This window comes from Syngnathoides biaculeatus, chromosome 20 (genome assembly GCF_019802595.1).
Source record: "Syngnathoides biaculeatus isolate LvHL_M chromosome 20, ASM1980259v1, whole genome shotgun sequence".
NCBI lineage: Eukaryota > Metazoa > Chordata > Actinopteri > Syngnathiformes > Syngnathidae > Syngnathoides > Syngnathoides biaculeatus.
In genome coordinates, this window is record NC_084659.1 from 267,856 (window position 1) to 294,276 (window position 26,421).

Genomic DNA, 26,421 nt, shown 5'->3' on the forward strand with positions numbered 1-26,421 from the left:
TGGATATCTAATTGAAATTGTGTTTTCTGATCGTGTTCCAGGTCGAATGATGGTATGAATGACAGTTCTCTGCTTTGTAAGCGATATTGGGGTTCAGTTAGTTTAGTTTTTCGCGAGGACCATTACATCCTGTGTGACAAAGGACACGGGTCCCCTTTTCCCTCTCTTGATGTAGATTTAGAGGGTGGTGGAGTTTAAATAGTGAGTCCAATGGTCAGTCATGTAAAAAAAAACACATCTTAATTGTATTTTTTGTTTAGGCCATGAGGTTGTTTGGTTACGTTTGTAAATCTATTGTCTTTATTTGCATTTTCTTTCTTTTTGAGTCCAGTCCAAGTTTTTTTTTGGTCATTGTTATTGCCATTCTTAATGAGTCATTGCCTTGTTTTATGAAATGTTGCACTAAGGGTGTGTCTATTTCTTTTTCATTTTTTAGATTGTACCTGTGTTGTGTAATCCGTGGAGATAATGAGTTTTTTGTTTCACCTACACATTTTATTCCACATTTAATGCAAAAAAGTAAATAAACACAGTTTTCTGATCTGGGTGAAAAGGTTTGTTGAATTTGAATAATGGTCCCATCTTGTGTATTTTGAATAAATTTTAAATTAATAAATAGTTTACCAATTAATAATTGTCTTGTCAGAGATGTTCCTAGAAAGACAGCTAAGACAAGCCTGAGGACTGTAGAGAGTGAAGTCAAACCAACCAAAATTGTCTTTTCGGGACAGACGGAGGACACACTGTGAGAGTGCGCTACCTCAGACTGCCAAAGTTGTAGTCCCTGTCTGCTCTTTTTCTTTTATTGCATTCTCAGATCAAAGGGTTACATGGTTATACAGTGAAAATGCTGACACAGATGGCTACACCAACAGCACATAAACACTAAGGTACATGTTTCTTCAAGGCCGCAAGAGTGTCCTGATAAACCCACAAGAGAAAAAGGAGGGCATTGTTTAAAGACATGTTTATGGCATTTGGGGGTATCCTCCTGCGATAAAAGGGCATTATCTCCTCCCGGTGTTGAGGAGTATCTGCTTAAGATCAGAAAGGAAACACGCTGAGGCCAGGATGGAGACATCGCTTCCCAGTGTTCAGGGGCATCAGCTTGAGGTCGGCAGGGGGGCATCGCCTCCCAGGTGTCACTGGGTCACACTTCAAGACACGCAAGCAGCTCACAAAGAGAACAATTCAGACTAAGACTAACATAAACAAACGCATGATAAAACAATCCTAACAGCAACTATAGTAGTAATGATATACTTTTATCATGATAACTAACATAGTAATAACTTCTTTATCAAGACTCCAAATTGCCCCAAGGTGTGATTGTGCATGTGACTGTTGTCTGTCTCTGTGCCCTGTGATTGGCTGGCAACCAGTCCAGTGTGTTCCCTGCCTCCTGCCCAAAGATATGTGATAGGGTCCAGCACTCCTGTGACCCTTGTGAGGATAGGTGGCCCAGAAAATGGATGGATGGATAGATATTTTTAATTACCCCAATATTTTAGCTTTTGCAGATCAGATAAACCCAAATCCGATCATCTGCCGTTTAGGGACAAGAGACCTTTGTTATGGGTCAAAGAATAATAAAAGGTGGTACAGGGAGTCCTCGGTCTACGACAGAGATCCGTTCCCACAGTAGCGACTTAACTCAAATTTCGATTTAAGTTGCATTTCACCGTTAAAAGTCAAAATCTCCGATGACCACTGTGATTGGCTTCAGCATTCCCATGACCCTCGTGAGGATAAGCGGCTCAGAAATGGATAGGAGTTGGTACTTCATATAAAAAAATACATTAAAATAAAAATATAAGATGTGTCACTTACAATTACCGCAAGATGTGGATGACAAAGAATGCAGCAAATCTGCCCTAAACTCTTGCTAAGAAAGCAAGTGCACCTGCTAGCCGTTGCTAGTGGTAAATTCCTCCTTGGCATCCTCTCTTTTCTCCTTTCTCCTACGACACCGCAGGGAGCGACGACGACTGCGCAGCCAAACCGCCTCCATGTCTGATCCACCTCTGCGGCGTTGAGAAAAATAACGCCGCCCGCGAGCAACGACGTTGCCGCAGCCAAGCCGTCTCCCTTCCCCACCCGATCCACCTCTGCAGCGGAGATGAACCACCGCGGCCCGGCGCCGCAACGAGCCACCCCGGGTGAAGCCATGTTGACAAGGCTGGTGGCGATCCGCAAGGCCTGCGGCGGCAGTCCTTCAGTGTCTGCTGCACGGAAGCCGTACGATGCGCACATCGACACACTTAGCATCCCTGACTTACTGATTACGCCCCCCCCCCCCTCCAAACTATTGTTCTTTTTAGTAGCTGTAGAGAGCTCGTGCACCTAAGTGATTGTTGTTTAACTTGCCCTATTGCCGCTCAAACTAAGCATTGCTCAATGCTAAGTTGGTTGGAGACGACACGGAAATGTCTTGTAGCACGACGCCCAGAGTCTTGTCCCATACCGTCAGACATTTGGAATGTGAAAATAAACAACGGTAAATGGAAACATTAGATAAACTTGACATAGAGAACCCGTATTTAATGCCAAAATCGATGTTTTTGCCGATAAGAAATTGGACAGTTAATTCGCTTCTGCTCGTCTTGGACAACTGGATATACACATGTATCTGGTGAGTAAATCATTGAGATTTACACGGAAAAGTTTGAAAGCGTATAAAAATCTGGACGCATACGAATACTTTGTTGCTGGATCTGTTCTCATCAGGAATAAATCCCACATAGTGATGGTCAGCGACACGTTAACTTTTGCTGGAATCCATCAAAATTTTCAGCTTGTATTTAATAGAAATACCAATATTTAAATTAAAAAAAAAAAAACTGGTTTTACACAAACTCGCATTCATTAACTATGATTGGGGGGGGGGGGGGACAAGCTCTCCGTAGCGTTTCCCAAAAAGTACTAATCATGCCAAGTTGGCTCATTTTAGAACAATGCATTAAAAAATACAAGACTGAGTCGGCTCCTCCATACACAAAGCGTGTTGCGGCCACACGTTAACCCACGTAAACCTTTGTGTGACCGGTTTATTTTCTTTTTTTTTTAAACACACATTGGACTCATTTGAGAACAATGCCTATTCAAAAAAGGGAAAAAAAAAAGTCTGTAGGCGAGAGGTTGGCAGCAACATGCTTCTGTGTATATTGGAGATGACGCCCTGTCTTTTTTAAAAAAAAATTATTCGCATTGTTCTCAAATGACCTAACTTGGCATTATAAATACTTCTTGGGAATTTGAGATTGAGAAGAATAATTCCTACCTGAAATGGAGAGATCGCTACACATGCGCATGTGTATTTTGGTTGGGCACCATCCATCATGTTTAATTGCTGGAATCCATCGATCTTTTCTGGTCTTTTCAGCTGGTATTCCATAGATTGATCTCTTTAAATATCTGTCTCGTCTGTTGTAACAACCAACAGCACGACAAGTCTCAGGCAATGTGTATATTCTGTTCCGGTTCAATGTCCCCCACCATCTTTCATTACGAACTGGGTCTTTTGGAAAAGTATGAAGAGCGAATCTATCCTCCCGAGTGTTCGAGCAATATCCAACAACATAACGAGCCAGCATTTTGGCTAACACGAAGGAACAACAAGCTACCTTCCAGCAGGCAAAACTAGTATAAACATATGAGACCACTTGAGTGTGCTGCTGTTTGTCACTTCCTGCTGCTCGAAAACAAATCCCTCGATATTATTTTCATGGCAGGTGTTACGAGAAGCCATGTACGTCAAAATCAGGTTTAGTGGTGAAAAAAAAAAATACCGGCTGCCGTTTTTTCATTAATAACATACTAAAAGTCATGCATTTCACGACAGTGGACCTTTAAGGATCCTTTCTGGGAAAATCTTTGGCCACAAATTGAGCAGGAAAAAGGCTTCTCACCAGTGTGTATTCTTGTGTGTTTGTTTAAGGTTCCCTTCACAGAGAATCTTTTACCACAAATTGAGCAGGAAAAAGGTCTCTCACCAGTGTGTGTTCTTGTGTGTATTTTTAATTTTCCATTCTCAGTAAATCTTTTATCACAAACTGGACATGAAAAAGGTTTCTCACCAGTATGTATTCTTGTGTGTATTTTTAAATATCCCTTCTGAGCGAATCTTTGACTACAGACTAAGCAAGAAAAGGGTTTCTCACCAGTGTGCGTTCTTGTGTGTGTTTTAAAATGTCCCTTCTGAGAAAATCTTAGACCACAAACTGAGCAGGAAAACGGTTTCTCACCAGTGTGTGTTCTTGTGTGTATTTGTAAATCATACCTATGAGTGAATTTTTGGCCACAAACTGAGCACGAAAAAGGTTTCTCACTAGTGTGTGTTCTTGTGTGTATTTTTAAATATCCTTTCTGAGCAAACCTTTGACCGCAGACTGAGCAGGAAAACGGTTTCTCACCAGTGTGTGTTCTTGTGTGTTTTTAAGTGTTCCTTCTGAGTGAATCTTTGACCACAAACTGAACATGCAAATGGTTTCTCACCTGTGTGTATTTTCATGTGTCGTTTCAAACTGCTCAAAGAAGCAAAAGTTTTCCTACACTGATAACATTTCCGGCATTCACCTTCTGACTGCCCATCATCATCATCATCATGACCATCTGTTTGTGATCTTTTACAAAGGTCTCCATCACTTGAGCTGTTCCTGCTTGGAAGCTCCCCTCCTCGTCTCTCCTCACTTTCACCTTCATATTTACTCTTCAAATGGACACCAGTGGATGGAACCTGGATGCTTCCCTCCTGCTTTTCCTCTTTCATGTGTAGGACCTCTTCCACATTTTCTTTGATGTGCTGAACCTCTTCACCCTCATCTTCCTCTTTGATGTGACAGGAAATAGACTGCTGCCGTTCTGGATGAAGATTTTCACTGACATCTGCAAAACAAATGACAAACACAAAGTCCTCAAATTTAATTTGTTTGCTAGATTTAACTTCAATTGTAACTGCACTCTGTAGCAGAAGAAATGGCTGCTATTATTACTAAGTAACTCACAACTGCGGCAGACAGCCACTGATAAAATGACTGATGTAATGAGGGAGGACAAATATTCAGGATGGAAGTAAGTCCAAATGGGCTTCGTTTTAGCCACCAGTAAAAAAAAAAAAAAATCCAGAACTGAAATGGGGAAGGAGTTTAAATGGTTCATTATTAATTTACAAATTGTCTTATTTTTTCCTCATTACAATGAAATTGTGGATCATTTTCAACATTATCAATCAGTTTGGTCAATTATGAATTGCACTTGAAAACGTGCCACCTTTTCACCGCCAATATCGAGCCGTCTTTGTGGAACATTCCGGACCAAATTCACTGCATAGCTGGTGTGGGGAAAGGAATTGACTCAAAGGGCAGTATTAACTCATATTTTCGATAAAGTCACCGTCGGCCGGAATTTCCCCACCTCCAATTTGACAAGTTTTAAGAGAAAAGAAAAAATGTTGCTTGAGTTTCATCGCTTTGTTCAAGTTGGTATGATACTTTCCATTGCGATCATATCCTGTTGCACACTCACATTACTACGGCAATATCCCCGAATTTTGATCAATTTAATATAATGAAGAATTTTTAAAAATTAGTGTGTTGTAGCAGGCTGGTTTAAATTAAGGTCAAGAATACTGATGGTCAAATGGCCTTGAATATCTGCCATTCCGATGACCACCGTGAGAGCTTGTCTCCCTTTTTTAACCAAACTTTTAATCATTTAATAACAATCCTTTATCTTGAACAATTTTCTCTGTTTTAGCTCTTCAATCCTTCAGCATCACCCAAGAAAACAACTTTCTGTTCTGTCATGGAAATAAAAACACATCGAAGCAGAGGACCTTCAAAATTAAACCACTCAAAACAGGAAAATCACAACAAATACCTCTGTTCCCCACATTCCCAAGAAATTATTTAGTTTTCTTTTGTTCACAACTAGAATCAGAATCATGTTTATTTGCCAGGTATGCCAAAAACACATGAGGAATTTGTCTGTCGTACAGTGTTCTCTCGTTATTCACGGGGTTTACGTTCCTTACACCCTCGCGGATAACGGGTGCAGTTTTAATCGAGCTCGTGCACTTACGTCACCGAAATCACGTGACTGGCCATATTGCTGGTCAAACAAAGAATTGTTCAATGCTAAGTTGAATGGAGATGACACGAAAATATGTCTTGTAGCATGACACCCAGAGTTTTGTCCGACACCGTTAAAGATTTAGCAGGTAATAATAAACGAAGGTACGTGGAAAAATGAGAAACACTTGACATAGAGCAGGTGTGCTCAATGCGTTGACCGTGATCGGCAGTTTTGGTTGATTGTGACGGCGTGCCGCCAGAAAAAAAAAAAAGACAGCCGTTTTTTCTGACCTTTGGATCACCGCGCATGTGCAAATAACAACAGCACAGGAAAACACGCTAGTCGGCGAATTCCCCCCTATTTTAAGCCCTCGCTTAAGAAATCTTTAAAGAAATGGATGCTGGAGTAAAGAAGACAAAAACGGATCACTTTCATACAGAATGGGAGGCAGACTTATTTTTCACGATGTCATTTTCGAAGCGCGTTTGCCTCATCTGCCAGTGTAGTGAAATGTGGAGCGGCATTTTCAAACTGTTTATGGAAAATACGACACCAACATTCCCTCGAAAAGCAAGATGAGAATGAGAAAAGTGAACGAACTAAAATCCCAATTGGCCGCACAGCAGTCACTTTTCACACAATATAGTTCAACAGCAAAAGTCGCCACCGAAGCACTGTTCCAGGTTCATCACATCATCATTAATAACAAGAAGTCCTTCCAAGACAGAGAGATGTTAAAAGAGGCATAGCTGACTCGTTGTTCCGATCTTTTGAAAATAAGGTGGGAATATTATATTCAATAAAATCTCTGGAGCTATAACGGAGTGCATTATACAGCGCTGTGAAGCCATGGCTGATATGTGAAAGGATATCGGAGATTGTGAGTGTTTCTCACTGCAGTTGGATAAATCCACTGACGTGAGTGACACAGCCCAGGTGTGTATTTTCATTTGTAGCGTGTTTAGTGATCATCAACGTGAACTCATATAGTTACAAAAAATGTTTATAATTATGTTGTGCAATATTGGCTCATGCGGTTATGCAAGGTGCGTGCCTTACAGTTACACATAAATATTCCTCAATATATACTTTAAAATAAATATTTTTGTAGTGGGTGGATCTTTGTGGCTTGGTCATTCTTTTTCATTATTGGGCGTTCTTTTTTATCCCTGAGCTTGTTACTCATACATACGCAAGGTGGACGACATTATGTTTCTAACTGCATTTACTGAAGACGCGACCGACAGCATATCAAGCCCAGACTGACTATAAGGCTAACTGGCATAATCACATCATGGGACTCAGGACTGCGTCACAAAGGTGCAGTATTATTCCCTTGATCTTTTACTCTGTGACAGACATCACAAAGGAGGAGCAGTGGGATTGGACACTTGTCGGCTCAAGACACTTTGTAAATGGTTAGTTCAGTCTTATTTTTGATGGGTTTTTCATATTTCACCCCCTTTCATTTTCCGTGTTAGCATAACATAAAAAAATATATATGGGCACTTACCTGTATACTAACATGGAAAACGAAAGTCGGTGGAATATTATTCTTTTAACAACGAGGCAAACTCCATTTATTCCATTTTTTTCCAAAAAGTAAAACCTGTATATTAGTTCACCACAAGCAAAGCGAAATGTTTATTTGTTATAAATTTGATGACAATAGCAGAAAGAAAAAGGAATAAACAAATCCAGTATTTCACAAAATTCTCCAATCTTTCAAGTGACTAACAAAAAACGATCTTAATTATAATGTTGGCCTTCTGAAAAGAGTATCGATTAAGCTTGTTAGCTTGGCGACACGATCAGCACGATAGCGGTTGAAGCCGGGCAGCGTGATAGCAGCGTCAGGTACTTGTCCACAAAGCCAAGTCTCCGTGAAACACAGAGCCGCAGAATGTCCAAAGTCTTTTGTCGGAAGCGTTAGACGATGTCCCCACTTTCGAAGGCGGACTTGTATCCTGGATTACAAGCCCCTTCAGTGCGAGTCTTTGAAGAGCGCACCGAGGAGCAACTCTGAAAAAAGCTTCAGCGAGTTGGCGAGAGCTGTCGAAAGAAAAGTCAGAAGAAGGCTCTCTGATGGTGAGCAAGTCCTCTTTTGTGTACTTGAGTCCTGAGACACCCGTGAAACACTAAAACACAAACCGTAACGGAGAGCATTCCAGAGGCTACAACACGCGTTAGGTAGGGAGGTTTAATGGCGGCGCGCAGTGGTGTGTGGGTAATTCAGCAAAAAATATGACGTCAGTGAAAACAACCCATAAATCCCACATAGCGATGGAGCCACTCACATTTTTTCAATAAAAATACCAATATTTAAATAAATGACCGCTGGTTTTACACAAACTCGCATTCATTAACTAAGATTGGGGGAAAAAAAGACAGCGAGTCGACTCCTCGTACATGGAAGCGTGTTGCAGCCACACGTTAAAATTCGGTAAACTTCTCTGTGACAAACTGTGATTAATTTTCCAAAGCCTAAACCACAGTTGACCAAGTGTCTACGATGGATTAAGGCTTACGGAAGACCGCACGTATAACTAAATGTGAACAATATCAACAAACACAAAGCTGTATGTTCGAGGGTAAGTGAGGGAGAATTATCTTCTCTGAATTTGATTTCATTCTTATTATTGCTTTGTAGATTGCAGGAGAACAACTTTCACTTTGTTAGTGTATCACTGACCTGCTGAATGAAGTGTGTAATGTTCTATGCTGAAGAGTCGGGTTCATGATGCGTAAATGCGCGATGTCATGCAAGAGAAATGTCTACTGGCCCATTTGTATCACATCGGACTTTTAAGACAGAGCACTGGGTTTGATTACCAGCCAAGTCAAACTTTTTCATCTGGTGACTACAGTACTGACTGAGTTAATCACCATTGTTTAAATGCACTTGTAGAAAATCAAACCTAACTCACTTATAAAGACTTTCCATTACGAGCCAAGTCAAATGAATACACCCACTCACTTATAAAGACTACAATGATATTACTCGTGATCTTTCCAAGTAAAAAGTACTCACCTTGCTTTACATGTGCAGTACGTTCCACTATTTCATCCTGTTGGATTTCAATATGACGTTTGTGAGGCGTCAAACTTTTTTGCATCGATCGCCAACATTTTGCTGTAATTCTGACATTGCATCCTGCTCCGTCCAAAATCTTAATTCCGTGTCCGTATCCTTGCGTAAAATATTTGAGACCTCTCTGTAGAACTCTCTTGGACAAGTCTGACGGATTTGGCAAAAACATACTGCAATATTATCTGGAATACGGGGTAAAGAATCGACTTCAAACCTGTTCTGTTCAGTCAGCATTTTGGAAGGTTGACTCATTTCCTTCACTGTAAATGTTTAACAGTATCGAACAAAACTCTGTGTGTCGTGCTAGAAGACATTTTTGTTTGGTCTCAATGGAATTCACTTACAACAATGCTTTGTTTGACCGGCAATATGGCGATGTTATGTGATTTTATGACATAGGTGCACAAGCTCTATACAGTCTTCCCCCATTGTTGTTGGGGGGTTACGTTCATTACACCCCCACAAATAACGAAAATCTGCAAATAATGGATGCAGTATTAATAAACCCATGTATGATATGTACCATATTTTTGCAACCATAAAATACACTTAAGTCTTACATTGTCTTCAAAATGGACATCATGCCTTATGTGCACAATTATTGGATGAATTGTCCAATAAAGTACACTTAAGCACACTGGTTACACTGTTACCATGTTGCAAGGACGTTTTAGTCTATATGTAAGCCACACTGTAATGGCACTCACAAAGCAGAGAGGAATAGTTGCTTTTTACATTTGAAAGCAGAAGAAGCTTAGAGGTGCTCCCATCATGCTTTGCGGAGCCTCTCCCAGCTGTGTTTGGGCGAACGGCAGACTACACCCTGAATTGACCCCTCCGTACAGGGCACTTAACCACGCCTCCTGACGTTACGTCACTCCACTGTTGCTAACCTCAGACAAACATTTAGCAAAATGGCGTCGCAGGAAGAAAAGACGAGAGCGAAATTGTCCGATTTACCAGCTGATTTTTCACTCGCATTCTTACCGAATACTGAAATATCGTTGAAGAGCAGACAGCAGGGCTTCAAGTATTTCAGCGAGGGGTATTTCAATGGTATTTACATGCATATCGACGGAGAAACCATTGATATTAGCGCGAGTCAGAGGAGTCAGCAACGCAGATGACGCAATTTCTACGGAGGGGTCAATTGACCAATCAGAGGCCAGAGATCTGCATAAACCACGCCCCCTTTTTTGCACCCGCCGTTCCCTCAGACAACGTTGCATGGTCCCGTATAGCTTTTGTTGACGTTTTATCGCGTATTTGGGTTCTTTAACAATAGATATGGTTAAGAGGTGTAGTCAAGGACTTTGTAATAGTGACGACAGGTATCCTGAAAGGCTAGTTGGTGGAGTTCAATTCGTACCCTTTCCAAAACCGAAGACCCAGTATGAAAAATGTCTTCGATGGATCAAACTTTGTGGAAGACCGCATCATCAACTGAATCCATCTAATATAAACCGGAACAGATATGTTTGCACAAAGGTAAGCCCTATATTTGATTTTCAATACATGTCTCATGTAAATGAATTAGCAGTTCTTCGCTTGCATAACATAGCTACGTGTGAATGATTGACACACTTGATCTGTGTTGAGCGATATTTTGCGATGATCTGACTGCACAAACGTGCCTCTGTTCGGCAGCTCCCGAGCTAAACTAAACCGGACTTTGTTTGCATGAAGGTATGCCCTATATTTGATTTTCAATACATGTCTCATATAAATGAATTAGCAGTTCTTCGCTTGCATAACATAGCTACGTGTGAATGATTGACACACTTGATCTGTGTTGAGCGATACTTTGTGATGATCTGACTGCACAAACGTGTCTCTTTGTTGGCGGTGAGCTAAGCTAAACCGGACTAGCGAGTCCTAAAAGCCTTCGACGTGCACTGAGACACCAAGACTGAAGGAAGGATGTTTGAGGACACTAAAGTAGTGATTGTCGTACTCGGTCTGGTTTTACGTAGGTTCGGCACTAATTCAAGAATAATTGTTGAGGGGAGCGCGTGACGTTACACAAAGAAAACGAGAGAAACAACTCGTAAATCAAGGCTCGACTTCTTTTCCTTCATACAGCGGTTCACAAACAGCAATACAGATACACATACAGATTCCGCACACAAGGGTGATATGTAACACGAAAATAGGAAACTGTCAATGACAAATTTGTCTTTGGGTTATAATATATTATAATATGTGGCTTCTCGGTCTTCCTCTGACTCCGGAAAGATCTTGCGCTAATATTAATGGTTTCTCCGTCGATATGCATGTAAATACCATTGAAATACCCCTCGCTGAAATACTTGAAGTCCTGCTGTCTGCTTTTCAACGATATTTCACTATTCGCTAAGAATGCGAGTGAGAAATCAGCTGGTAAATCAGACAATTTCGCTCTAATCTTTTTTTCCTGCGCCACCATTTTTGCTAATTGTTTGAGGTTAGCACACGTGGGGTGACGTCACGCCACGTGCGCTCACGTAAGACAAACAGTAAAAATGGCAAATACAATAGAATACATTCTGAACTGAGACAGACTCTATGCTTCTGATTTCATTCAAATCAACGATATATTATAGATTCTAAATCCAATACATTCTTAACTGTGAGAGACGCCATGCTTCTGATTTCATTCAATCATTCACACGTAGCAATGTTATGCTAGCGGAGAACGTCTCATTCATTTATACAAGACGTGTATTTAAAATCAAATTTAGGGCATATCTTCGTGCAAACACAGTCTGGTTAAGTTTCGGCCGCGAGCCAGCAAGAAAGCAACACGTTTGTGCAGTCCGATCATCGCTAAATATCGCTCAACAAAGAATAAGTGTGTCAATCGTTCACACGTAGCAGTGTTATGCTAGTGGAGAACGTCTCATTAATTTATACGAGACGTGTATTAAAAATCAAATTTAGGCATACCTTTGTGCAAACACCGTCTGGTTAAGCTTCTGGCCGCGAGCCAGCAAGAAATCAATACGTTTGTGCAGTCCGTTCATCGCTAAATATCGCTCAACAAAGAACAAGTGTGTCAATCGTTCACACGTAGCGGTGTTATGCCAGCGGAGAACGTCTCATTCATTTATACGAGACGCGTATTAAAAATCAAATTTAGGGCATATCTTCGTGCAAACACCGTCTGGTTAAGCTTCCGGCCGCGAGCCAGCAAGAAGTCAATACGTTTGTGCAGTCCGATCATCGCTAAATATCGCTCAACAAAGAATAAGTGTGTCAATCGTTCAAACGCAGCAGTGTTATGCTGGCGAAGAACTTCGAATTAATTTATACGAGACATCTATTGAAAATCAAATATAGGGCATACCTTCGTGCAAACATATGTGTTCCGGTTGATATTAGATGGATTTAGTTGATGATGCGGTCTTCCACAAAGTTTGATCCATCGAAGGCATTTTTCGTACTGTCTTCGGTTTTGGAAAGGGTACGAATCGAACTCCACCAAGTAGCCTTTCAGGATACCTGTCGTCACTATTACAAAGTCCGTGACTACACCTCCTAATCATATTTTTGTTAAATAACCCAAATACGCGATAAAACGCGAACTAAACCTATACTGGACCATTCAATGTTGTCAGAGAAAATGGCGGGAGCAAAAACGGGCTTTGGTCTATGCAGATCTCTGGCCTCTGATTGGTCAGTGACGCAGATTACGCAATATCCACGGAGGGGTTAATTGGTCGCCAGTCAGTGGCAGGGCAGGATGTTATTAATGTGACGTAAAATGCATCATCAAACGGGGCCAAAAATAAGAATACTGTATCATTCAAATTAGAATGGATGCATCAAATGAACCAACCTGCTCTGCACTGGACAATTCGAGGCTGCAGATTGAACACAGCGTCCAATAGTTGACATTGTGTCTCCTCCGCCTTTTTTGGTCCACAAACGTCTTCCTTGTACTTTACTGATGTTCTTGCACACATTTTCACACGACGATCACAACACTTTCTGCACTACATAAGAGGGATGAGAAAATCAAGTGAAAATCGGACATCGTAATTATTTCAAGATTCAGATATTATGAGTGAAACAGTACATCCATTCATTCATCCATCCATTTTCTGAGCCGCTTATCCTTACAAGTGTCACAGGAGAGCTTGAGCCTATCCTAGCTGTCATCAGGCAAGGTACAGCATAAACTGTTTGCCAGCCAATCGCAGGGAATATATAAACAACCATTCACACTCACATTCACACCTCTGGGCAATTTAGAGTGTTCAATTAACCTACCATCCATGTTTTTAGTAAGATTTTAGCCTGATCAATTGATCAATTTTCATGTCAAAATTTGCAATTCAAAAAATGACATGATTGATCGGCTCTCCAAAATGCATTTACTCCCTCTCGCAGTCTTGGACAGTATACAGTGTCTGAATCCAAAACCTAGTTTATTTTCATACAGTACAATTTATTCGGCTTTACAAGATCAGGTTTTTTTTTGGGCCGATCACTAATCCTTTTGAATTACTTTGTTTATTGTATCTTCTTGTGGCCTGAATTGTTCAATATATATATATATATATATATATATATATATATATATATATATATGAGAGAATAAATAATGTATCTATATTCATCTATTTATGCTAGTGAGGAACAGTGACAAGTGTCATGCCTATAAACATTCTAAAATGGATATTGTAATGAAAAATACACATAATTCACTTCAATGACTATACGAAAAAATAAATATAAGTGGAGAGCGTGTCATCCATGCGCAAAGTTGCGGAAGTCTCATTCGACATTCAAGTGGTTGCCATATTGGCTGCATCTTTTGTCTGTGACGTCACACTGGGACATTCGCCATTGAAAACAAGTAGTGGCACCTGCTAAGGGAGAGGAACAACAGAGATTTTCGGATTTTGCCGACGTCCCTTCAGACACGGAAGCTCTTTTCGAATAAGGGAACATCTCCCAACCGAGTGAAGTGACCGGGGCAATATTACCCTATCGTTTCGAGCCATATTTAGATGATATGCGGATCACGTCCAAACCACATGAGGCCAAACCACCTCCCCGCCCGATCCATCTCCGCAGCCGCTAAATAAACAATGCCGCCTGCAGCCGCGAGCGACGATAAACAATGCCACGTGCAGCCACGAGTGGTAACAACGCCCCGGCCAAACCACCTCTCCATCCGATCCACCTCCGCAGCAGTGATAAACAACGTTGTTCACGAGCGACGACAACGCCGGCGCGGCCAAACCACCTCCCTCTCTGATCCATATCCATGGCAGTGATAAACAACGACGCCCCAGCCAAACCGCCTTCCCGTCCAATCAACCTCCGCGGTGGCTCATCTCCACTGTGGCCCGGCGCCACGACGAGCCACCCCGGCAGCGCCGCGTCCGGGTGGCACATGTACACATTTAGTACCCCTGACTTCCAGAATATGTCACCCACCAACTACTGTTTTTCTTAGTAGCTTTATACACACCTACCTGTCATTTGGAACCCACAAAGCTCTCGTCCTTTGTACCTGTGCAATCCATTTTTTATGAAGAACCAGGTCTTTTGGAAAACGAGCCAGCATTTTGGCTAACACGAAGGAAAAAAGAGCTCCCTTCCTGCAGGTAAAACTAATAGAAACATACGAGCCCATTTTAGTGTGCTATTGCCCTGTACGTCACTTCCTTCATCTTCTCGAAAACAAATCCCTTGAGAGGATTTTCATGGCGGGAGTTACAAAAAGCCATATGTCAAAATCATGTTTTTTCATTCATAACATACTAAAAATCATGCATTTTATGACAGTGGACCTTTATAATGCATCTACTTTTTGTGACATTTTAATCGTTCGTGTGCCTTGAGATTTTTCAAATGTAAAGGTGGTCCCTTGTCTTCAAAAAGGTTGGATTTCGCTGCTCTGGTCTCATCATGCCTTCAACAGATGGCAGCATGTTCACAAACAATTATGAGCGGTTGGTAGCATTAGCTTGCAAGTATATGTAATGTTTTGTTGGCTTCCGAGCTGTATCGGATTAAGAGTAAATATAACTTAAAGTGCCATTGACACTTAAATATAAAATTTAGTATGTTAACAACAACAACAAAAAGAGCCAGAATGGACTCATCCGTTTGGTCATAGCACGTCCGAAGTATGCCGTATATGGATTTTTTCATCCCCTACCTTGAAAAGTCTCAAGATTTTTGTGTTGAACAAGAACCAGGAACTGACGTTTTTTTGCAGACTCCTACAGTAGCGAGGTCAAGTGTCTATGCCTATTGTAAGGGGAGAAATTAGGTGTTTTTTTCTGTCCGTTAGCCAAGATGCCGATTCGTTGTATGACTAGATTTTGCTCGACTACTCGGGAAGATGGATTCACTCTTCACACATCTCTAAAAGACCCAATTCATCATGAAAAATGTATTCCACAGGTGCAAAGCACAAGAGGTTTGTGTGTTCCAAATGACAGGTAGGTGTTGATAGTGCTATTAAAAAAAATAAATAGTTGGAGATACAAATTTGTCTCACAGTTTATAGCAGATGTTACGTGTGAATTTAGAATAAATCCCCTTCGTCAAACCAGCAAAATATACCAAAGCACTTGTATTTCATTTAAGACAATTTAATCACACACAATACAAAACAATAACAAAATAGAAAACAGTTTAGTCGTGCGTAACAAAAGCTCACTAGCCAAACGATGCAGAGTCAGCATCGTTAATGTTCCACATAGGCGAATGTTATTTCCAGCGGATGTTCTGCCTTTGTGGAGTTTGCGTGTTCTCCCCGTGCCTGCTTGGGTTTTCTCCCACATCCCAAAGAAACATGCAACATTAATTGGAGACTCTAAATTGCCCCGAGGTGTGATTGTGAGTGCGAGTGTTGTCTGTCTCCATGTGCCCTGCGATTGAGTGAAAACGAGTTAAAGGTGTACTGTTTCCTGCCAGATGGGAGCTGAGATTGGCTCTAGCACTTTCATAACCCTGTGAGGAAAAAAGGGCTCCAAAAATGGATGGATGGATGATTACTACTGCAGCAAAATCTTGTATTCAGATAGCACCGCATCCCATTTTTTACCATCATCGGGCAGTATTTTGTCAACTCAAATGTGACTCATAACCTGGGGATGACAACATGTATGGCACGCACTGATTGGATTATAAAAACAAATTGGGGCAAAACATATCGGTGTAAGGTTTGGATGTGCTATGTTCACGTACTTTAATATGATACAGCTTGGAAGCAGGCAACAAAATGTTAAGTATTCTAGTTAAAGCTCAAGTGTGGTCAAACGGATGATTTTTGGTATATTATTAATGAAAAACCCACAGCCAATATGGTCACCACAAAACATGATTTTGACGTATACAGCTTTTTGTAACTCCCGCCATGAAAATCCTCTCAGGGATTTGTTTTCGAGAAGAAGCAGGAAGTGACGTAAAGGACAGCGCCGCCCCCTCGTGGACTCATTAGTTTTACCTCCGCGAAGGGAGCTCGTTGTTCATTCGTGTTAGCCAAAATGCCGCCTCATTGCATTGCTGGACATTGTTTGAACACTCAGGTAGGTGTGTATACAACTACTAAAAAAAAAAAATTGTTTGGGTTGGACCACGTAATCTCTTACAATGTAGCAAAAGATCTGCGTATGAAATGTGTTGATGTGCGCATACAGCTACTAAAAAACGGAGGGGTCAATTATACAATACAGACAAATTTTTATTTCCAGATCTTGGTGACGGATACAGCGTAACCACCTCCAGTTAATGTGTCTTGCAGAATTCACAGTGTCATCATGCAGCTCTATTGTATGGGTGAGACTTTTCATAACTAAAGCAATGACGGAAAAATTACCAGTAATCAATTGCAAATAAAAAGTTGCACCACATATAGAAATATTTTCCATTAGAAACATGTCTCTACATATGTGATATAAATAAATGTAATATATATGTAAACTTTTGTTATTTAAAACATGCTAGCAGGTACAAGTGCAAGAGCAAAACGGATGATAAATGTGCATGGCTGAAGCATCCAAAATCAACGAAGAGACATTAAAATTACAGACGACTTGTTCCCACCCAGCGTGCCTAGCTAAGAGTGGAAAGGCAACAAAAGAAAACAAATTTTGAAAAAATGTGAATGGTCTCGATGGATACATGTTACATATGTGCACATTTGAATGTCATTAAAGTCTTTGTGTATAATTATGTTTACCTTTTTTTCTCTGCCCTTTATGCCGGAAAGAGACACGGGTTTGCGCTTTTCACACTCGAGCATGAGGTCCTCAACATTTTTCTGAAGTACTTTAACTTCTTCTTTTAGTTTTGTTATCAGCGCCATATATCTCGGCGAGCAAGCTGTTGAGGCATAGGTGTGATCTTCATGTGCATCCTGATCAAGGAAAAATGCAAATAGGCATATAAATGTTTTATTCCTCTCTACGTCTTTCTGGGCAAAGATTAAAAAATGTGAGGCACATATGGAAATACTGTACATGCCCACTTACACCATCAGCTGTCTGGACATGTTCATCTTCCAGCTGCTGACTATTTGTTGCCATCTCATCGAAAAATGTCTCCGATTGCTCCTGACTGGTGAAGATAGCCAAACAATATAATTTCAATATGTTGTCACTGCACAGCTGCCATTTGTAAGAATTTCTGTACAATACCTGCTCTTTCCTGGATCAGGGGAGTCTATCCATTTTCCGGGGTTGTGCGCAAAGTACACTGGGTCATGTTCCATCAAGCCATCTTTGAAGTGGCAACTACAAAGGCGATCATTGGGCTGTGTTGGTTGTCTGTCAGATCGTCTATGGAATACAGAGTTGAAATGGTTTGTCATAAACATCAACATCCCAATTATAAGATGCAGACATCTGTACAAACGTGATAACATGTACCAACCTGCACGATCTTGCCCACAAAGTTAGCTTTTTCCGCGGAAATCTGTAAAACCTACAATCGTCTAGCCCACTTCTGTGGTGGCACTCTGAAAGATAAATGTTTTTAAAAAAAGATTTTATTTAATTGTTTTCCCGACCATTCAATCAGTGTAGAAATAAAGTCATTCTTGTATTTGAAAACAAGGTTTTTTTGTTTTTGTTTTTTTAAATTGTGAAGTTTACAGAAAATCCGTAAACAGTGAACTATGTACGGGGGCGGGGGGGAGATGTGACAAAGGTGGCGCGATGAGTCCACCTGGGTGTGATCGTCCCTTGTGGTTTCCGTCACTTTCTCTTCTCATCTGTTGATTTAAGTTGCTGCTTGGAGGCTCCCCCCCTCTGCTCTCCTCACTTTGAACTTCATCTTCACTCTTGAAAGGGACACCAGTCGATGGAAACTTGGTGATATTCTCCTCCTCTTCCTTTTTGATGTGGGCTTGTGCTTCTTCCTCTTTTATCATCGAAATCAGCTCCTCTTCCTCTTTGATGTGGTGCACATCCTCGTCCTCCATTTCCTGTTTTAGATGAAGGGGTTCAGGCTCCTTCCACTTAGTATTTAGATTTTCAGTAATGTCTGCAAGACAAAGAAAGAACCACACTGTCATGATCTTGCCGCTCCAGCCCGGGCTGAATGAGTGCCTGCGCGGCCGCACTAATTGGGAGGCACACACCTGCGCCTCATGCGGGCTGATTATTCCCTGTATATGTAGGACCCCAATGACGACTTGTTCTCCGGCAGATCGTTGAGGTCCATGCCCCGTTCCAGCACTCTCTTATCCCTGATCGTCAATCCGTGTGTACCGACCAACCCTGTAAGCCTGACTCCTTTGACACTTCTGCCTGCTTTGATCGTTCTCCCGTGTACCGACTCATGCCTGCCCGCTCACCTGCTCTCTTTGCCCGACGTCCCAACTACCGCTGCTGCACCTGGCTACCTGCCCGATCCCCGACTATTGAATAATAAATGTTTTTCCCCGAACTACCTTGTCCTGCATTTGGGTCCTACCTCGGTTCCCATGGGTCGTGACACACACATGGTTTGCTAAGTCTTTTCTCGTGTGACTTTGATGTTGTGTAATACGGTTTTGCCTCATGTGTAAGGTTAATGTGAATGTCAGGAGTTTGATATATTGCATATAAGAAAATTGGGCAGGCCAACATAAAAAAAAAAAATGAAAATGTAAAATAACATTCATAAAAAGTTTTAAGGACGGTACAGTCGAGCCTGAATACTCAATATAAATGTCATATACAATGATGTCCAACTTGTATAACAATATTTTCCTGATTTAAAAAAAAATATGCAGTGCATGCAATACAGTTGAGTTGCTTTTATTTTTGTGTTACGTTCACATTTGCTTCCATGTGGGTGCAAACGCACTGCTGATGTGATTTCTGTTCACAGACATTCTCCGTTATGCACAAAAAAAGTAAAAATACAAAATACAACACGAATTGAAAGTACAATGTGTGATTCAATGAGTGAAGGCTGACTGGCTGCATCCAATTCACGTACGTACTTACACAGCCCGTCTACCGACGTTTTTCCAACGACAGTGACCGTATGCATCACCCACCACTGGCGTTGAGTTTGTAGCGTGAAGACAAGTGAGACATTACCTATGTTTACCCTTGTGGCGAAAGTAAAAAAATACTCTTATTTTAAGATGCAATAACTGTCAGAGTATGTGGAAGTAGAAGAAAAAGTGGTGAAACCGGATGAGATTCTCTTTTTTGATTGAGAAATGTCTGATCTGAAAAATGTCTTGCGAAGCCAAAGTAGAAAGCAAGTTTACACAGAAACGTGAGGATAGAATGGAAGCTGGACTAACTTCAAGTGTCACGTTCCGCAAAAGTCATTTGAAAACAATTAGAATTACACGCAGATGTAAGTTGAAAATTGGGATTGGTAGCTTGTTGGGGTAGAGGGCCAAGAAAAAAGGAATGAGGTGACACTGAGAAACAAATCGAACCCAGAGCAAGCTGAAATTCTCATAAAAATGTTCTGCTACCTAACGACAGGTATGAATCTCTGCTGTCACTTCAACAAATTCACAATCACTTAGCAAATTCCTAGAAAGCTGACAAAGCAAAAGTTATGCCTTTGAATTTTTTAATTCTATCAGTCAATGTTATAGATCAATTTGTAATTTTAAAGTTGCACCTTGGCACACCTTCATCATGGTGGAAGCTCAGAAAAACAGTGCACAAGAAAATAATTAAGGGAATAAAATAATGTTCACCATTCAACTGTTCGGGAGCATCATTTAGTTGTGAGCATGCACAGCAAAAGAATATTGTGCAAGTAATAACTAAAAACAAACATGGATATGATGAAAAAAAATGGAATCTGGCTTTTAAATTTATAATTGTTTTGGTGTGGTGTAAATTGGTAGTTAAACAACAGTTGATTTTATCAAAGCAAATGAAACAGAAGATGGTGAGTGATCTCTCTCTCTCTCTCTCTCTCTCTCTCTCTCTCTCCTCTCTCTCTCTCTCTCTCTCTATATATATATATATTATATATATATATATATATATATATATATATATATATATACATACAGAGAGAGAGAGAGAGAGAGAGAGAGAGAAAGAGAGAGAAAGCTTGTGCACGTGATGTCAAAAAGAGCTGCTCTACAGTGTGGGGGACATTGAACCGGAGCAGAATATACAAAATGCCCAAGACTTGTTGTGCTGTTGGTTGTCACAACAGACAAGACAGATATTCTAAGAGGTCATTCTATAGAATAACAGCTGAAAAGATGGATGGATTTTGGAAATTGAACATGATGGAATGTGCCCAACCAAAATACGTGCATGCATGTGTAACGATCATTTCATTTCAGGTAGGAATTATTCTTCTCAATCTCGAATTCAAAAAAGTATTTATAATGCCAAGTTGGCTCATTTGAGAACAATGCATTTAAAAAAACAAAAAAAAAAAAAACGACAGGGAGTTGTCTCCAACGTACACGAAGCGTGTTGCAGCCACACGTTGAACTTCGGTAAACCTCTCCTCGAGAGACTTTTTTTTTTGTTTGTTTAATATGCATTGTTCTCAAATGAGTTCAATGTGTATTTAAAAAATGAAAATAAACCGTCGGTCACACAGAGGTTAACATGTGGCCGCAACACGCTTCCGTGTACGGGGGCTGAAGCCTATCCTAGCAATTCTTTTTTAAATACGCATTGGACTCATTTGAGAACAATGCATATTTAAAAAAAAAAAAGTGTCACGGAGAAGTTTAACGGAGTTCAACGTGTGGCCACAACTCGTTTCCGTGTACGAGGAGCTGAATCCCTCTTTTTTTTTCCCCCAAATCATAGGTAATGAATGCGAGTTTGTGTAAAACCAGGGGTCATTTATTTGAATATTGGTATTTGTATTGTAAAATCTGAGTGGGTCCATCACGATGTGGGATTTATTCTTGATTGAGAACAGATGCAGCAACGAAGTATTTGTATGCTTCCAGAGTTTTTTACGCTTTCAAACTCTTCCGTGTAAATCTCGACGACTTACTCACTAGATACATGTGTAGCTCCAGTTGTCCAAGACAAGCAGAAGCGGGGTAATAGTCCAATTTCTTATCGGTGAAAACATTGACTTTGCCATTAAATATGGGTCCTCTATGCCAAGTGTCTCTCATTTTTCCACGTACCTTTGTTTATTATCACCTTCTAAATGTTTAACGTATCGGACAAAACTTTGGGTGTCGTGCTATAAGACGAATTTTTGCGTCGTCTCCAACCGACTTAGCATTGAAGAATGGTTTGTTTGACCGCCACTTTCGGCCAGTGACATGATTTGATGACGTAGGTCCACGAGCTCTCTATATGCGTGTGTCCATTTTCCTAGCCAATTATCCTCAAAGGGTCGCGGGAGGGTCGCCTATCCCATCTGACTTCGGGCTAAAGGTGGACCACACCCTTAAACTTGTCGCCAGTCTGTCGCACAGCGGGATGTTAATAATATTATGTAAAATGCATCATTAAATGGAGCCCGTAAATAATAATATCATTCAATTTAGAATGCATGCCACAAATGAACCAACCTGCTCTGCGTAGGACAATTCGAGGCTGCAGATTGAACACAGCGTCCAGTAGTTGACAGTGTGGCTCCTCCTCCTTTTTTGGGCCGCAGATTTCTTCCTTGTACTTTCCTGTCCTTCTTGAACACATTTTCACAACACTTTCTGCGCTATGTAAGACGGATGAGAAAATCAAGTGAAAGATTCAGATTTGGACATTGTGTGTTAAACACAGTTCATTAGTGAAAATGGGAAAATACCAAAAAGTCAACAAATGGAAACCGTAAAAGATAGATAAAGAAGACAGCTATTTGTTTCTTCTACTCTAGGAGAGACAGTTTGTGAAGAAACAGAAATTATTCAACAAAAGCACTCAGAATCCATCCATCCAATTTCTGAGCTGCTTATCCTCACAAAGGTCGTGTGACTGCCAACCCTATCCCAGTTGTCTTGGCACAGGAGGCGGGGTAAATCCTGAACTGGTCACCAGTCAATCGCAGGGCGCATATGAACAAACAACCATTCAGACTCACATTCACACCTGTGGGCAATTTAGAGTCTTCAATTAACCTACCACACACGTTTTTAGACTTTATCCCAATGGTATTTTGGAATTCGCCAACAATTAGCATTTTCTGCTGATTGGCCAATCAGTTTTCATGTCATAACTCACTGATCTGAACAATGACATGAATGATTGGCTCTGCAAAAGGCATTTACTTGTCATTGCCGTCATGGACAGAATATCTGAATCCAAAACCCAGTTTATTTTTATGTAGTACTATTTATTTGGCTTTACACAACCAGGATCCACCAACACACCCCAGCCCCCTACATATTCTTTGAAAAATAACAGTTGGCGCGAGCCACTTTTGTTGTCGTTGCCACGCCAATGAGTGCATAATGTCGCATTTGAGTTGACCAAACAAAATCCCACTAATCGTAAAAAAAAAAAAAAAATGGATGCAGTGCTACCGGAATACAAGATTTTATTGCAGTAGTCTGACATCGTGCAATGGTGAAAGACATCCTGATCTGCGCATTATGTGCCGTCTCGCATCTGCCTCGTCTCTCCGATCATGCTGACGTTTGTTTTGGCCATCAGATATTTACAGTACTGCGTCAAAAGATGTGAAAAAACTATATAAAATACAACAATATAAAAATAAACTTGCTTTTAGATTTAGATATACTGTGGAGGATGGCGACGCAGAAGAAATATCTTTCTCGGGGCCAATTAATGATGTCATTAATTAAATCTGGGAATTATGACACCAAAACTTAACAAATCATCATTAAGTCTCATATTTATTTAGTTTTTCGTGTCTTTTTATGTTGTACTGTAAATATCTGACAGCCAATGTTTAAAAAAAAAAAACCACCAACGACATGGAAAAGACGAGGAGACTGACAGATGACATAATTTGCAGATCAGACAATACAAATTTGCTCTTTTGCGACTGCACTGTGAGACTACTGCAACAAAGTCTTATATTCCAATACCACCTTATTCGTTTCATCGGGCATTATCTTGTCAACTCAAATGCGACTTGTGACCATGGGGATAACAAGAGTGGATCGCTATGACATAAGAACAAAATGGGTGAGAGAAAAATGCCATTGGGAGTCATCAGTGCTGAGGACAGAGGAGGACGTTCGTTTAAGTCTTGCTTAAGGTATGTTCACGTACTTTTAATACGATATGGGTCGCAAGCAGGCAACAAAAGGTTAAGTAGCCAAGCAAATTACTGCTACCGCTCTTTCCAGCAGGTGTATGTAAACATGCTTCTGTTCTGTCGAGTCATGCTCTTAAGTTTTGGTGTGGAGTAGTTACTTAAGTACAATAAAGTCATTTAATTACAATATGTTCGCACCCATTATTTTTGTCTTGTTGTAATGTTATTTGACCTGAAGAATAAAGACGAGTGAATTCAAACCTTTAGGAGTAAAGGCATATATTTTACAATTTAAAAATCTCACGACACACCAACAAACAAGAATGTCTTAAAAAGTAGATACATTAATTGTTGTATTAACACACTGCCATGAAATAGAAGACCATTAAGTTCTTTCGTTAACTTTACCTCACTGTCAGAAATAAATTTATTGTAAAAATATATTATATCCATCCATTTTCTTAGCCGCTTATCATCTCAATGGTCGCGGGGAGCACTGGAGCCTATCCCAGTTGTCACTGGCCAGGAGTCGGGGTACACCTTGAACTGGTTGTCAGCCAATCGCAGGACAAATGGAGACAAACAGCCGCACTCACAATCACACTTTGGGGCAATCTAGAGTGTCCAATTACCGGTGCATGTTTTTTGGGATGTGGGAGGAAACCGGATTGCCTGGAGGAAACTCACGCAGGCCGTGGGATAACGTCCAACATCCACACAGAGAGGGCTGGGATTGAACCCGGGTCCTCAGAACTGGGAGGCCAACGTTTTCCAGCTGCTGCACCATATAGATCATTTTTTAAGCAATTAAATCCACAAATGTATTCAGTAAATGTATATTTTATTTCATTTATATATATAGTCATTGCTTCATCTTGTTATCGGATCGTTTGCTCCAATTCTTAGGATAAAATCAACACAGGCACGAGGAGAACGTGCAAACGCTACACTGGCAAGGAATGGATTTGAACCCCAGCCCTCAGAACTGTGTGGCAGACGCGCCAAACGGTCGTCCACCGCGCCGCCAGACTACGATAAAAAATAATAACAGAAATGAATGACTCGACAATCGAGAATATTTCATTCTTAGACAAAGCCGTAAGAATCTAGTTGTTTGTGTGTGTGTTTTTAAGCACACTTAAGTGTCGGCTTTGTCAACCCTTACCAGTCGGTGGCGGATTGAAGAAGACTTTACTTCAGGCTTGATTTATGACGAGGGAAGTGTTTGATCACAAACGCGTCTCTTTGTTAGCGAGGTAAGATAAGATAGGACGAGAAGCATTATAGTGCACGAAACGACTCCAACGGGACACGAAGATTGCACGAATGACGTTTTAATCCACTAAATTAGTGATCGGGGGCGTACCGGGTTGAGGAGCCGCAACATTGACTCTAAATTCAGAAAGTTTTACTTAAGCCGGTCGATTATCCGAACGCATGACCACGAGGAAAAGAGATAAATTACCCAGCAACCCTTGAGCCACAACCATACGCAAGTCCAACAAATATTTAAAGCAACAGACCACCGCTGCTGCCCCTTCAAAACAAAAGCAAACCTTCATGATATCGCGTTACAACATTCACTTTGCCGTGTGTTGACCTAGCTTTGTTTCTCTCTTACTGCAGCCCGTTTGGGGAGCTTGTCGCTTTAAATATTTCTGCCGTAAAGTATCATGGGTAAAACATCGTCTTTCACTTCTGGCCATGTGAGAGAAAAAACGATTGTGCTTTAGATAATCTTCCTGGATTTCGACCAAATGTTGTGAATCCTCGATATTCGACCTCCCCGATCACTGCTTGAGTGCATTTAACCCCTGTGATCATTATTTTTGTGGATAATAACATCATTCGTGCTGTCTTCGTATCCGGTTGGAGAGGTAAAGCATGAGGTATTGTCTTGTTCTTCCCCCCACCAAACTTGAAAGAATGTCTCATAAAACACTGCAATGACGTTTTGGGGAAAAAACTGAATGGAAGACAGAATGAACCAACAGCAACATTCTATCAGCGTTGTTTGTCTGATATTGTAGTGTTTACATAATTCACCCGCGGAACCTCGAGTTGGGGTGCGGGGTTCCGCACGGACTGTTTTTGTTGTTGCGCTTCCGGAGGAAAGGAACAATAAAGCAAGTTCTGTTCCTGTGTCCGACACTCCGCCTCCGACTCCTTTTCTCCGGCGCTACACTGGTGACCCCGACGTCAGTCCCGGCGTTTTCGAGACTGAAACGAACATGGCAACCGCCATCCTCAAATTGCCGGAGTTTTGGGAGACGTCCGCGGCAGCGTGGTTCGCACAGACTGAGGCTCAGTTCGCCCTCCGCGGGATCTCGTTACTACCACGTTGTCTCAGCACTCGGGAGCTCAACGGCGGCCAGAGCAGTGAACTTCATCACCTCTCCCCCGGCCCGAGATAAGTATGCTGAGATCAAGGCTCACCTTCTCAAGGTTTTTGAGCTTTCACGGCCGGAACGTGCCCGACGTCTGTTGGCTATTAATGGACTGGGGGACAGCAAACCTTCCGAACTCATGGAAATGATGCTAAACCTGCTGGGCACGGAAGAGCCCAATTTCATTTTCATGGAACTGTTTCTCAGGCATATGCCACCGCATGTTCAGACGGCGCTCGCGAACAGTAC

General features: G+C 41.1%; 1 protein-coding gene and 1 long non-coding RNA gene across 2 annotated transcripts in view; one reads left to right on the forward strand and one right to left on the reverse strand.

Annotated features, from left to right (window-relative positions):
- Positions 1–3,198: 3,198 nt before the first annotated feature.
- LOC133493805 (zinc finger protein 260-like) lies at positions 3,199–25,255 on the reverse strand. The gene is given in 9 exon segments (XM_061807639.1): positions 3,199–4,426; positions 4,428–4,884; positions 12,981–13,137; positions 17,349–17,525; positions 17,641–17,725; positions 17,806–18,125; positions 18,335–18,652; positions 22,134–22,279; positions 25,152–25,255. Coding segments are annotated over 6 exon segments (1,713 nt in total). The 5' UTR covers positions 18,033–18,125; positions 18,335–18,652; positions 22,134–22,279; positions 25,152–25,255; the 3' UTR covers positions 3,199–3,816.
- LOC133493843 (uncharacterized) overlaps positions 24,509–26,421 on the forward strand; it is a 15,190-nt gene continuing 13,277 nt past the window's right edge. The window contains exon 1 of the long non-coding RNA XR_009793193.1: positions 24,509–24,883. This is a non-coding gene — a long non-coding RNA (uncharacterized LOC133493843). The remainder of the gene's footprint in view (positions 24,884–26,421) is intronic.